The sequence below is a fragment of the Marmota marmota genome, unplaced genomic scaffold (genome assembly GCF_001458135.2).
Source record: "Marmota marmota marmota unplaced genomic scaffold, marMar, whole genome shotgun sequence".
NCBI lineage: Eukaryota > Metazoa > Chordata > Mammalia > Rodentia > Sciuridae > Marmota > Marmota marmota.
In genome coordinates this window covers 17,912,602-17,927,250 of record NW_025999990.1, presented here as the reverse complement: position 1 = coordinate 17,927,250, position 14,649 = coordinate 17,912,602, and the positions used below count along the sequence as shown (strand labels likewise).

At 44.3% G+C, this 14,649-nt stretch overlaps 1 protein-coding gene across 4 annotated transcripts in view; it reads right to left on the bottom strand.

The window, feature by feature from the left end:
* The window catches only part of Myo5b (myosin VB), a 302,556-nt gene extending 300,910 nt beyond the window's left edge, over nucleotides 1-1,646 (bottom strand). For 2 of the 4 annotated variants that reach the window (XM_048806229.1, XM_048806230.1), the window contains exon 1: nucleotides 1,237-1,646. In XM_048806229.1, the coding sequence (XP_048662186.1) occupies nucleotides 1,237-1,263 (27 nt within the window). In that variant the 5' untranslated portion in view covers nucleotides 1,264-1,646. The remainder of the gene's footprint in view (nucleotides 1-1,236) is intronic. The other 2 variants (XM_015482386.2, XM_048806231.1) reach the window with 1 other exon arrangement.
* Nucleotides 1,647-14,649: the final 13,003 nt, after the last annotated feature.

The following is a 14,649-nucleotide window of genomic DNA, read 5'->3' as shown; positions in this document are numbered from 1 at the left end:
TATGTCCCTTTTCTGTAGGGAGTTTTCAAAACTCTTGCAATAAAGGGCGGCGAGCCCTATGTACTGAAGGGCTCCCCCAAGCGCTGGACAGCAAGTAGCAGTCGCCAGGTGAGGTTGCGGAAGTAGTTCTTCCTACCCCGCCCAGACCTGTTGGCCTGGGCCGGCGTCCCAGCAATCACATACTCACCCACACGACGCGCGTCACACCACTCGGCACCGAGGCTTGCGCACACGGCACTGTCAGACCTGTCCCGGCTACAGGAGAAGATGAACAGGAAGCCTAAGCATCTGGAGGCTTTAAGCCGGCATGGGGCTGGTGCTTAAAGCCCTTCCGCACTCACCTCACCCCGAACACCAGGATGAAATCAGGAGCCCAAGCGACCGCTGCACGGCCATAGGCACTTGGGAGGCGGAGGCCCATTTTTAACTTCAACCACAGCACCTGCGTCTCCCCCGAGGCCGCACCTGTTCCCCCCTTACGAGCACCTAATCCCGCAGCCCATTCTAAACTTCAGGAATCCTAGAACTCCACACCTTGCCTGTTTCAATATTAATGACCTCCTCCCCGCAATAACCGAATCCCGTTCTGTACCCACCCAGAGACGCCGTCTCAAAATGCCCGTCCCCAAATTAAGAAAGGGATCCCGTTTCCTGGGATCTCTGGAGCACCCCTCTAAGCACGGCTTACACCCCTCCTCCAGCCGCCGCGCCCGTCACACCAGGTTGGTTCCTCTCCCTTCTCAACCCCCAAGTGCAAAAATCCCCACCGCTACTCGAAGGCAGCACCCGAGCCGCGCGGCGCTGCAGAACACTTGGGAGGGGGTCCCCAAGCCAGAGGAGGGGGCGGCACGCCCGGCGCCACCGCGGGGACTGACCCCAGTCCCCAGCTACCGGAGACACCTCCCCGATTCCGGAAACTCATGTGAGAGCTAAACCGGCGACGAAAGTCAGGGGCTGGTGGCGTGGAAGGGGGCGACACCCCGGGCAGGAGACAGAACCGCGGAGCTACTGAAGCAGGCGCTGGCGGGCGGTCGGTCAACGAGGGGCGCTTTCGGAGCAGCCAAACTTTGTCCATCACCGAAGTTCGATGAGCCGAGAACGCAGACCAGGGAGAAGCTAGAAATCGCCTGTCGCCTCCCGGAGCCGCAGGAGAAGGTGGCTCAGAGGCGCACCGCCCCAGTCCCAGGCAGCTTTTCACCTGTGCCCGCCGGGGCTGCGGCGCAGCGCCGCACTCACCTGGCTGTAAAGCTCGCTGACCGACATGTCCCCACGGGGTGGGCCGGAGCCCGAGACGTCCCAGGTCGTCTGCAGCCCTAGCTCGTGCTCAGGTGGGCAGAGGGTCCCGGCTCCTCACTGCCCCGGCAGCTCTCAGTCCTCGGCCGGCCGGCCTGGCGCCATCTTCCTGGACTAGACGAGAGTTTCTCTCCCTTTTCTGCTCTCTCCCAACCTGCCCAGCCGGCTTCCCGGAGGCGCCGCGGCCGGCTCTCTCTCCGACGCGACCTTTACTCCCGCAGCGGCGGGCGGCGTAGCTGCAGCCCGGCAGGAGTTGAGAACAGGCGGGGGAGGAGGCCGCGCGGAGCCGCTCCCCGCACAGGTATGGGGAGGAGGTGCAGGGTGCCCGAGGGAGAGCCGGCCAGCCCAGGAGGCGGGGCCGACACGGAGCGGCTCCCGGGGAGCCGGCACGCGCCGCCCCCTGCTGGACGCCCGGCGTAAGCTGGCACAGGTGTGCGTCTGTCCGCACCTGTCTCGTATCTTCCACCCGGGTGGTGTCCCACGAGACTGGGCTAGAATGCAGTGGAACCACCGAGGGGGGGGGAGAGAAATAATTGGAGAGTTTAAATTAAAAAAAAAAAAGGAGATCTATTTATCTGCAAGGTTCCACACGTTTTTCTCTTAATCTTCTGTAGCTGTATTCGACGTTTTCATTATTAAAATTAAAATATGTTGTAGCTTGCTAAGGGGATTCTGATACACACTGAAAATAATCTCCGCCAACCTGCACTCCCTTCACTGAACTCCTGATCAGAAAGATGGAGTTCGCCGGTACCAATATTTGCCAGTTTCACCCAGAGCTTCCCACTAAACTCGAGGCCACTCCCCTCAGAACATTTTTGCTTTTCTGGGAAGTCTCACATTTTTCCCTATATCCAAACTCTCAGTCTTCCTGTCGCTCCCTCTATTCCCCCTCTCTACAGCATTTGGAAGCCTACAGCAACGTAGGGTCCTTTCCAACATCCAGCAAAAAGTAGCAATTTCAGCCAGAAAAGGAAAAGACTTGTCAGGAGTACCAGAGAGGGACAGAAGGGGCTGTCAGAGACATAGCCTTTGACTTCTGGAAGTGGTATTTGTCCTTGAGCCTGGTTCTCAACTAGAGGGTGCATCTACACCAGCTGAGGCCGTTCTGAAGCCCCACCCCCTAGAAAGTGAGTCTGCACGCATCCCACGTGAGTCCTTCCCACTGGAATGCAAGATCCCACTGTAATTGACGTGTGGTACTTAGCATACGTGCCTTCATAATGAGAATCACAAGGGGAGCTTTGGCCAGGCCCTATCCCCAGGAGTTCTGATTTATGAGTGAAAGATGGGACCTGGATATCTGAATTTTGAAAACTCCTCTAAAAAAATTCTAAAGAATGATATTTCCAGGGTCAACAAATAGTGACCAAAACTCAGGCAACTCTCGTTGGATCTGGAATGGAACTATTCACATCACTGGCAAGAGCAGAAAGGACATGATTCAAACATTTTTCTTTCAAAGATCTTTCTGCATAAGTTAGCTTCCCTGGGTTTCAGTAGTTATTAAAGTGTGCCCCAATACCCACACCAGCCATCAGCATAACCTAGGATCTTTGTGGAAATACAAATTAGGACTAGGGGTACAGCACAGTGGGAGAGCACTTGACTAGCTTGCAGGAGGCCCTGGGTTAAATTGCAGACCTACTGAATCCGAAACTCTGGCAGTGGGGCCAATACTCCAAGTTCTAGCTGACTTTCCAGGCTATTCTTGCCTCTAATAAGAAAGCCTCCTTTCCTTAATCCCCACTTCTTACTCAGCAGATCACTTCATCAGTAGTCCCATCCCTTCTGTCTCTTCTATTTTCCTGCTAAGCTTCTTGAAGTAACAGCTTCACCTACTCAGCTGCCTCCACTCACTCTCTCCCAGTCCTTCCATAATTCACGGGTTCTCAACATTTGCTTCTCATCACAATCACTTTTGCAAAACAGATGTGTGGCTTCCACTCCCAGAAATTCTGATTTAACTTGTCTGGGGTGCTGCCCTGAGTTAAAAAAAAAAAAAAAGTCTGAAGAACTCTCAGGTGATTTTAATGGGAGTTAAGGTTAAAAGTTGCTGCTTTCATCCTACCTGGGTCCCACTCAGCCCCATTCTATTGGAACTGCCTTCTCCCTGTGAGGCCTGAGGTGGCAGTTGACTCCCCCAGCCCCATCATGGCATCTATCATTTTCCTCCTTTCTCTGTTGTTTTCCCAGCCTCTCTCATCACCCCTTCTCAATGTCCTTTTCCAGTCCTGCTTCCACATCCTAGTTTTTGAATAAAACTTTGCTCCATGTCCCAGAACTTATCTTCTTCCTCATCCATGCTCCCCAGTTCATCCTCAGTGTGGTGCTGACTCTCAAATTGAATTCTAACCTTACTCTAGACCCACCTTTTTACCTGCAAGATAAAGCAATGCTAGCAATCCCACTTGGATCTCAGGCCAACCCAAAGTCCAGTTCTCCACGCCCCCATTCCAACTAGCTTCCATCACACCTGGCACAAATTAAAAGCTTGGTTCATGTTGATTGAACTGAATCACCTCCCTGAGGGGAATACAAGCCTTGGCCAGAGTTTTGTGAATTTCTAATCCTATAATCAGATGTGGTCTTTCCCTCCTTTGAATAATAATAATGGCATTTTAAAAGTTACTTTGTTCCAGGAAACATGCCAAGCACTTTATTCCTGTGATCTTGTTGGAGCCTCAGAGAAACCTTATAAAGAGGTTAGGAACATGAACCCTATTTCACAGATGAGCAAAGTAAGGCTCAAAGAGGAGGGATGAGCAATAATCTAGGTTAGAGAGCTAGTGTTCAGGGAGTCTCTAGAGTCTGGGCACTACTTTTATACTAGTGGTTCTTGAACTTTATAGCACCCATGGAGATTAAGGAAACGTTAGGGGGTGCTAATTCAATTGTTCAGGTGTGTGGTCAGTGAGCTGCATGTTTAATAAGCATCCCAGTTGGTAGGAACACCTGGGTATAGAAGCCTTACTCGAGCTCAAAGAGAAAACATCTGTTGAGAATGTCTGGCAAGTGAAAGTTCCATCATATGTAAATGAGGAAGAACCCTAAACTTTCAAAGTGTTCATTTCCACCTCTCAAAGTGTTCTTTTACTGTGCCCTATGTTAGATATGTATTAATGTCCCTTTCCCCTCCTCACCACTAGGCTTGGAGGGTCTTGAAGGCAGAGACCCACCAGACCTGTGTTTGTATCACACTTAGAACAATGCCTTGCACAAAGTAGATATTAAAAAATAGTGGGTGAATTGAGAAAAATCTTGAGCCAGGTCTACAGGAAGTACTGCTCAATAGTTGGTAGAAAAGAGAGGGGAAAGAATGAGGTTGCCAAACAGAAAAAATAGTATAAGCCAAGAAAGAGGAAGGGGAGGAACTCAACCAAGAAGAGCCCTTCTTATTGTCTGGTATTTGCATAAACATGTTTTCTAAACTGTAAATCAGTATAATGTGATGATTAAAACAATTTTCTTATATTCTCTCCCCATCAAATAGATTCTATACCTTCTCTCTTTCCTCCTCTTTTTAAATAGCACACACGTTTGTGGAAAACTACACAAAGCACAGCGAGGATCCACTATCACTGTCCTAGTTGAGGGACAAGCAAGCACAGAGAGCAGGAGGAGGGTTGAGAGGGACACAGTTTCTAGGTCTTTGCTGCTGAGCACTGGACTGTACTTTTCTCTCCCCATTTGTTTTTCTACAAAAAAGATTCTGGGACTACTTGTCACCCCCACACCACCTGGGCTCCCCTGTAATAATTCTGTGTACTGCAGATGAGATCAGATTCTCAGGCACTTTTAAGTTGGTACCTTTATCAATCAGGATTGGGTTATGCTGCAGTAACAAACTAACCCAAAGTATTAGTTCCTTCCACAAAAACTGTATTTCTTGCTCATATTGCACTTTTGTCATGAGTTGGAGATAGCTCTGCTCTACCTCACCTTTTCTCTGGGAACCTATTTTGAAGGTCACCAGTGTTGTGGCAGGGGAAAGAGGGATATAACAAATATTAGGTCTTAAATTTTCTGCTTGGGGATCCAATTTAGATCTCAATGGACAATACAAGTCACCAGGCTATTAATGAACCCATTGGGGAAGGGATATATGATGCTGTACAGAATAGAGTACTGACCAGAGTAGCAACTCAGAATAGGACAGCAGATATTTTGAACACTAATATAATCTGTTAGACATTTCTCTCATACTCCATATTCTGTCTCCTCCATAAATCCAAATTTCTCTTGAGGTCTAGCCTTCCTTAACCAGGGGTAAATGGATGAATCCTGGATCTGAATGAAGAGCCATGAAGTTGAAATATAAACTCTTTAAAAGTGAGGAGGGAGTGTTTGCCTCACAAGGCCCTGAGTTCAATCCCCAGAACCACACACACCCCAAAAAAGTGAGGAGGGGGACAATTTCATCAGCATGGGAAGACAGAAAAGAAATGGACTTGGGCATGGATCACAGACTAAAAATTATAGTTTTGAGTGTAAGTCATTTAGTTCAATGCAAGAATGTTCAGCCTGAGCTGAGGATGTAATGTAGCTCAGTGGTAGAACACTTGCCTCTTATGTCAGAGACCCTGACTTTGAGTCTCTGCACTGCAAAGAAAACAAATAAAAAACCACTCAGCCTCTCAAATGTATGACAACCTAGCCTCTTATTGGACACCACTGGGACTGGAGACTTCACTATCCTGTGAGGCAGCTGGAACTGTCAAGGAACTTCTAATGTCACTGTCACCCTAGGCCATCTCTCCTACAGATTTTGAGTGTTGCATTGAGTCTTATGGTTTGTAACCAAGAAATGGAAATATGGTTGAAATTATATCATAAGAAACAAAAATAATAGTTGAAATTGTTTCCCATACAGGTGGTCATTAAAATCACTCTGGTAAGCTACTTCTAAATTGGCTCCAAATACTCCTTACCTCCTAGTTTCTACCCTGATGTGATCTCTTCTCTTTGTTTATATGGACTGGACCTGGTGATCGGCCTCCAACAATAAAATACAGCAAAGTTATGAACTGTCATTTTCATGATTAGACTATAAAAGACTGACTTTTGTCTTGCTGTACCTCTGACTCCTTTCATATGCTTGCTCTGATGAAGACTCCATGCTCAGGGGACCACATGACAAGGAAGTACAGGTGACCTCAGTGCAGCAGTCCCCAAGGAGCTGATTTTTCCCAACAACTATGTGAGTGAGCTTGGAAGCAGATTTGACCCTAACTGACAGTTTGGAAAATACCACAGCCCCAGCTGACACTTGGATTGCAGCCATGTGATACACCCTGAAGCAGAGGATCCGGCAAGCTTTGTCTAAATTTTAAAAACTATGAGATAGTATGTTCATTGACCCACAGAAACTGTACGATATTAAATATGTGCTGTTTTAAACCACTAAGATGGAGGGGACCTCATTATGCCGCAATACCTGCCTAATACTATCACATACAAAAGGTGTTCTGTGATGATCGGCTCACTGATAAGAACTTCATTTGAGCAATCTCTCTCCTCCACATCATGGCAGTTTGGTTTCCAAATGCTCCTACTTGTTAAATCAGCCATCTTCAAACCGAGGCTTGTGATCCTCCGGGAAGGGAATCAATTTCCAGATCCTGAATCTCTGCATGCAGCATTCTTCCTAAACACTGATTTGCAGACAACAACATCCAGGCCTGCAGTTAGGAAGGGTCATTTTCAGATTTTTGTTCCCACTTTTCCTTCCTTCAGTTTGCAGAAGGGGAGGCTCTGGATGCCTCCGAACTGGGGGTGGGGGGGTGGGGGGAGCAGTGCTTGACTTGGGGAGTCAAAGCTTCCAGGACACCAAACAAAAGAACAGTGAGCAATGTGATGCTGAGAAAGCTAGTGATTCTAAGGAAGGGGCCATGCATTCTTTTGCAAGTCAGGTGGTTTCCAGTTCTGTGCTATCAGCAAAATTGAAGGAGGACCTAATCCAGTGGTCAGCTGACTGGGTATTAAAAATAATCTTTTGATGGATCACTATGTGATTTTTGGCAACTCAGAAAGAATTCAAAGAATTAAAGGACACTGTTCTAACAAAATTTCCCTTCCCATCTATTTATTTATGCAAACATGATTTCTCAGCACTTATGTCCATGTCCAAAATAGGAATAAATTTTCGAAGTTGTGCAATAATAACATTTGTGATGCTAATTTAATTCAGAATAATTTAATAGACAACTGGAAATTTTAAAAATATATTTAGATACATATTTTTGTTATAGATAAGCTTTATAGGTGGCTACTAAATGAGTTTGTAGCACAAAAGTATAGGCTAAAATTCAGGGGGCAAGTGGAATAGAATTTTAATCTCAAGGAGAAAAAAATGAATAATTTAAAGGACTTGATTGTGTGTTTTTAATAAGCATTGGAGGGTATGCAATTGCTATGACAGTTGGAGTCCCCTGAGTCCATTTAAAACAGTAATATTTTAAGTGCCTAATGCCAGAAATTACGTCTTTTCTAACTACTGAAAGTTATTTTTTGAAAATCTAGGTATTAACTTAAAAATGTGTGAATGTGTAGTTTTTCAAAATTCCTTTTGGAAGTATGAAAGCAAGACAGTGTGAAGGTCACTAGGTAGAGGTCGGTCACCTCTACAGCCCCAGATCAGGATCTTATTAGGAATTCAGGATTTAACATGATGTTCACAACCTTGACACTGTGGAACATTTTGAGTTTGCCAAAATGTTTATTCTGCACTTGTCTCTGAGGCTGTCTTGGAGCCACGTGGACTTCTCCTTTGCCTGTTCTGGGTCCACACTCAGCTTGAAAGGGTTTACCCTCTGACCTCTGTTACTATTTGTCTGACCCAATGCCCAACCTGGACTTCTTTCTGCAGGAGCATTCTTGCACAGGTTGAGGTGGGTATTGGGGAACATGAAGCCAGACTTGTGAACATGGTGGGAGGTCATTGGGGTTGTCTGATGTGGGAAAAACAAGACAGTAGACTGAGGAGTGGTGAGAGCTGGGGGTCCCCAACAAGGGGGATGGGGCATCATAACTGTTTCTAAATACTGGAAAAATCTGCAATATAAAAGTGATCAAGCTGGTTCTCCTTAATAGACCAGACCCAGACCATGGGAAGAAAGTCGCAGGGTGACAGATAGTGGAAGAAGGAGTACAACATGCGAATAAGAACAGTTTCTTGAGAGAAACGACTCTCATGGAGAAGTAAGCTTGCTGTCCCAGAAGGAATTCAAGCAGAGGCTGAATTGGCACCATCAAGGATGCTATAGATCCTGCTGCTGGGTGGAAAGGCAGACGGTACTACTGCTGGGCATCAGTGGTTGTGGCCTGGTGGCTTAAGACACCAAAGAAAAGTTTAAAGCTATTGTCACAAATACTGGATTGATAGCCTCAAGGGAAGAAAACTCCTACCTCCAAGCTTGCTCCCTCTGCAGGTCTGATATCAGTCCCTCACAGCTCAGGGAGACTAGAAGCCACATGCTCCCTTGGGGTGGGGGTAGGGTCACATAAAGCTTGCCTCTAATCCCAAATGGAATGAGCAGCTTTCCTCCTGCCAGGCATCCTCGCTGCGCTGCAAAAGGGTCAGTTTGGATTCTTTTCTTGGGGTAAGAAAACGGGAAAAGGGTATATTTTACAGTTTCCCAGAATCTTCGGAATCTCCATTTATAGAGGCTATTCACAGAGTTTAAGAGCAATAGTATAAATAACTGTACTGTCCTCCAAAAGTAGAAAAAGGGAAGGGAGGGAAAAAATGACATGAATTGGATCAGAGGGAAATGTAAATGATACAGTCCGTATGCCCACAGTCTACCATTCCCATGGAAGTCCTCCAGCAAACTATCCCTCTCCTTGTCACTTGCTGTCAAGTAAGAAGAGATTGCAGGACTCCTTTCCAGAGGACCATAAATGCTACATTGTATTTTATCCCCAGTATCTTGCGCCCTCTTCTGGACACTTTTCTCAACAGCAAGTTTTATTTTTGCTTTTTCTCTCTTGTTTTTTTACTTTTTATTTTTTTAAAATCGATGGGTTGATTGAGACTTGATCTTTCTAAGTTGCCCAGACTGGCCTTGAACTTGAAGTTCTCCTGCCTCAGCCTCCCAAGTTGCTGGGATCACAGGCTTATGCCACCAAGCCTGGCATCTCTCATTTTCAATCTTTCATAATTCCTTGATCTTTGAAAGTCTTAACTGGAAGGACCAACTTTTTCATTTTACAGATGAGAAAACTGAAGCTCAGAGAAAAGGTGGGATTTTCCAAAACCCCTATGGCTGGTTGGTGGTGCTACAGCTCTTGGCCTGAGCATTTCTGGAAAGAGCTAGGCAGGTGATAGGGGCTCAAGAAGCCTGTTTGAGGAGCACAGACTTTCACTCACAATCCTTCCCTACGCACCTTAACCATAAAGTTTACCCTTCATCCCATATGACCAAATAATAAATCAAAATGGAACCATTAAACCAGCTGCACAATGCAATCATAATGCATTCATAAACTGAAAAATAATCATGCTAATAAAAAATTACCACCTGTGAACTTACTGAATTGAATCAGAGGCTTTTGGATGCATGGGTATATTAAACCCATATCAGAGAAACTAGGCCCCAGAGCTGATCAAACACACTAGACCAATGAATAATGGAACCCCTTCTCCTGAAACACAAAAGGAGGGGCACCTAAGACATGGCACAGGATGCACACCTGCCCATAATTTGTGTGTGTGTGTGTGTGTGTAAATTATAATTATACATAACAGTAGGCTTCATTGTGTTAAATTCATACCTCCACATGGCATAATTTGGTCTATTTCCTTCCCCCTTACCCCCCTTTCTCTCTCCTCTCCCTCTCTCCTCTCCCCCATCTACTTTCCCCATTGTCTTACCAGACCCCTTATCATGATGGTGTTGCTGGGGCTTCAGCTTGGCTCCATCTCCCTGCTTGATGTGGCCCACTTCAAAACTACCTGCCGTCTGAACCCTCCACATGAACAGCTCTACACCCTGAGCAACTCCACACCTTAAATTTCTACAGCTGGGATCCTACCTCATCGGACTACCTGCAGTGACTCTAGCATCTGTACCCACCCTCTGCCTTTGCTTTCAATTCTGCCTCTTTAAACCCTGTGGCCACTGTATTTAGGGTCAGATATTTTTACTTTTTCCTCGGGCTCCTATATAGCTCAGCATAGCACTTTTGAATACTGTCTTTATTTAAAATTTTGATTATTTCATTTATCATTGACCTTTTTTACTATTGTATTAAAATATTGTCTTAACTACTGATTTTTTTTTTGGTGGCCCCTTAAATTTTGGGCCTGAGGTAAATGGCTCATCCTGGCAATATCAGAGGAAAAACATTTCAAGGAAGTGGCCACCAAGTTCAACAACTTTTATTTGAGGTGAGAATAAGTTCAATATGTTCAAGGAAGGTGTTGTGAGTGAGCTTTGTCATAATATAAACAGGACATCTTTGTGTCTTTCCATATGTCATAATTCATTTAATAATAATAGATTCAAAAGCTACATCTATTTCATCAGTTTAAATTCACTGGTTATTCATGATTCATTTGGTGGTCATGAGCAGGATGATCACAACTTCTTTTATTCATTTAATTTTTAATTAATTACAGGGAATTGAATCTAAGGGCACCTAACTACTAAGCTATATTCCCAGCACTTTTTAACTTTTATTTTGAGACTGGGTCTCACTAAATTGCTGATGCTGACTTTGAACTTGAAATCTTCCTGCCTCAGCCTCCCAAGCCACTGGGATTATAGGCTGGCGCCACCATGCCCAGCTTCCATTTAATTTTAATTACTAACACCTCAAGTCACACATCACATTTCACACAATGATATGTGTGTGTGTGTATACATAAATATATATCATTGATTGATATATATCAGACTGATATACACCAGATTGATGTATATATTATAAATATAAATATACTTATATACACACAAAAATGTGTGCCCCTATACACATTTTATGTGTCTTTTTAAAGGGTTAAATTTTTCCAGAACTTTAAACTCGTTGAAAAGTTTTAAAGTGGATTATTAAAACTCACATTATTTTAAGTGTAAATATTTTATTTGTATTTGTAGGAGGAGTCCCCAAGACTACCTTCAGGTTTGAGGATTTGCTAGAAAGACTCAAAGAAATTAGAAAAGCTGTTATAATCATAGTTCTTGTTTATTACATTGAAAGGATATGAATCACAGTCAGCAAAGGAAAACGGAGCTCACGGCAGAGTCCAGGCAAGAAGATTCCATTGTCCTTCACCGATGAGGTCTCAGGGAGGGTACTCATTTCCCCCAGCAATGATGTGTGACAACATATATGAAGTATTAGCAAGCAGGGAAGCTCACCCATGCCTCTAGGTTTTTCAGTTGATGGTCCCCACTTCTCGCACACCCAGAAATGAAAATGATAGAGTGTGGCCCAGGGGCCCAGGTGAACAAAAAAACAGACACCAAAAATCACCATGTTGGCATAAACTATCTGGAGTAGCCTGAGGCCCTAGGAATTCAAAGACAATCTCATCAGTCAGGGTTCAGGGGTTCATAGGTCATCTCCCAGAAGCCTCCAGGGCCAATCCTTTCTTTGAAATGTGCAGGGTTTGAACACCTCAAGCCAGCTGAGTTAACCCTTCCTCTATAACTCCAAAAACTAAAAACACATAATTTTACTGGCTTTAATGAAGCAAGCTCATCAATAACATTTTCAAAATCCAACAGGGGATGGAGCTTGGTAGCAGAGTACTCACCTAGAAGGTATAAGGTCCTGGGTTCCCCAGTCCTGCTGGGGGAATTTTTTATTTATTTTTTTATTTTTCAAAACCTACTTCTGGAAAAAAAGTTCACCACTAAACAAATACATTCAGAGATATTGTGGGGACATAGTTTTCCTTCAGCCTCAGGGTCTAACGTGGGTAGCGTATACAGCATGGATACACTGGACAAAGGGATGCTTTATATCCCAAGTGGGACAGAACAGGACTGCATGAGATTTCACTATGCTAATCAGAACAATGTGCAATCTAAAGCCTCAAGTCACACATCACATTTATTTATTTCTGAAATTATCTACTTAGTGTTTTTGTACCATAGTTGACTATAGGTGACTGAATCCTCAGAGAGTAAAAATGCAGATAAGGTGGGGATTATTATATTTCATTCCTCATGGATTTTTTGCATTAATTTTGATTTATTAAAATATTATTAATCTTTTTTATTTTTTATTTATATATGATAATAGAATGTATTACAATTCTTATTACATATATAGAGCACAAGTTTTCATATCTCTGGTTGTATACAAAGTATATTCACACCAATTCGTGTCTTCATACATGTACTTTGGATAAAAACGATCATCACGTTCCACCATCATTTCTAACCCCATGCTCCCTCCCTTCCCCTCCCACCCCTCTGCCCTATCTAGAGTTCATCTATTCCTCCCATGCTCCCTCTCCCTACCCCACTATGAATCAGTGTCCTTACATTCAAGAAAACATTTGACATTTGGTTATTTGAGATTGCCTAACTTCACTTAGCATTATCTTCTCTAATTCCATCCATTATGATTAATCTTAATGTGGTTTTCTGGTGCCCCTTAAATTTTGCACTGGGGCTAGTGCCCCACTAACCTTATCCTAATCCTGACCTCATGGCCACCAAAGCTATTGGTTCTCATGCTTCTAGCCTAATCAAATAGCACCTATTTGGAAAGATCTGCTCCAATCACTTTGTTCTGCATCTTCTCCATTCCTCTTTCATTATATCCCTTCACGTTCTGAAATGATTTTGCTTATTTCATCTTACTTCCTGTCTACCCCTTCTACCAATTAAAACATAAGCTCTGTGAAAGCAGAGATGGTTTCTGTTCACTGTTGAACTCCCAGACCATGGAAAAGTGTCTTTCTCAAGGTCGATGCTCCAAAAATGTTAGTTGCATGGACCCACTGCCTGGAGTAAGAAACTCCTACGTGATCGTGTACATGAAGATCAATCCCAGAGGACAGGTTTCTGCCCCTGTGGTTTATTACCAGTCTGCCCTCTTCGGCTGAGGGTCTGCAGGCTGAAAGAAACGAGTCCAGAAAAAAGAAAAGAATAAAGCCTCCTCCTTTTTTTGATTCTGCCATTTAACAAGAGCTATTTACAGAATGTTGTCAGGTTGCACTTGTGTCAAAGTGTAGCAACTACATTGCACATTCAAATTTTGCACAATTCAAATTAGCATTTTAGTGCCCCAGCTTTGCAGAAACACCATTTATCACTGCTTGGAGCTTATGAGGAGTGACTCCATCTGTCCTGGGAAAACAATGCCTTCATTTTCAGTGGTGATTTGTATTTTCAGGTGTCCATTATTAACATATGAACACCCATAAAAGGAAAACGCATTAAGAAGTTATCAGACAAGGTATCACACAATGCTGTTTTCATTTCAATGCCTGAGATTCTCATTACAGCATCTCCTTCTTGTACTTGCCTGGTTATAAGTTGTCATTCTCTCCAGACTGAGTGTTCATCAGATGTGATCCTTGCCCTTGTCCTATAGTCTCCTGCCCTTAGCCCCAGAATGCTTCATAACTCCAAACATCTTGTTGGCCACTGCTATGGTTTGGTTATGGTTTCAGTGTGCTCCTCCAAAGGTTCATGTGCTGGAAACCTGGTCCCCCGTATGGTGGTATTGAGGTGGTCTTAGTGGTGGGAGCTAGTAGAAGGCCTAGTTTTATAAGGGCACTACCCTTGACTGATGCTTGCTCTGGAAGTGAATTATAAAACAAGGCCACTCTGCGTGCTTGGTCTCTTCTGCACATTGGCCAGTTCTCTTTCTGTTTCTCTGCCATGTTGTAACACAACCAAGGAGGCCCTCACCAGAGCCCATGGAGATGGAGCTGCCCAATTGTGGACTTTGAGCCTCCCCACTTGTGAGTTAAATAAACCTCTTTTCTTCATAAAATACCTAGCAATAGGTATTCTGTTATAGTGACACAAGACAGACTAATACAACCAGCATGTCTTCATCCTGCTCCCTAGCATTTACAAATGCTCTGAGGGCCTCTCCATTTCAAACCAAAATGGTCCTGGCTCCTCCTCTGCCTCTTCCTCTGCTCTGGCCCCATGGTCTCCTTACTGTCTCAATGGTGAGATGTCCTTCACTCCTCAGACATCCCAGAGTGAGTAAGGCCTTCACTACCTATCTCATTTAAAATCATTTTCCTTATGCTGTTATCACCGTCTAGCATATTATATATTTGGTTGTTATTTTCCCTTCCTTTTCAAAAATTTAAGCTGTTTTATTCTCAAAATTTTAGGGACTTCTCCACTCAAGTCTAGTTCTTCCCAGGATGAGGGG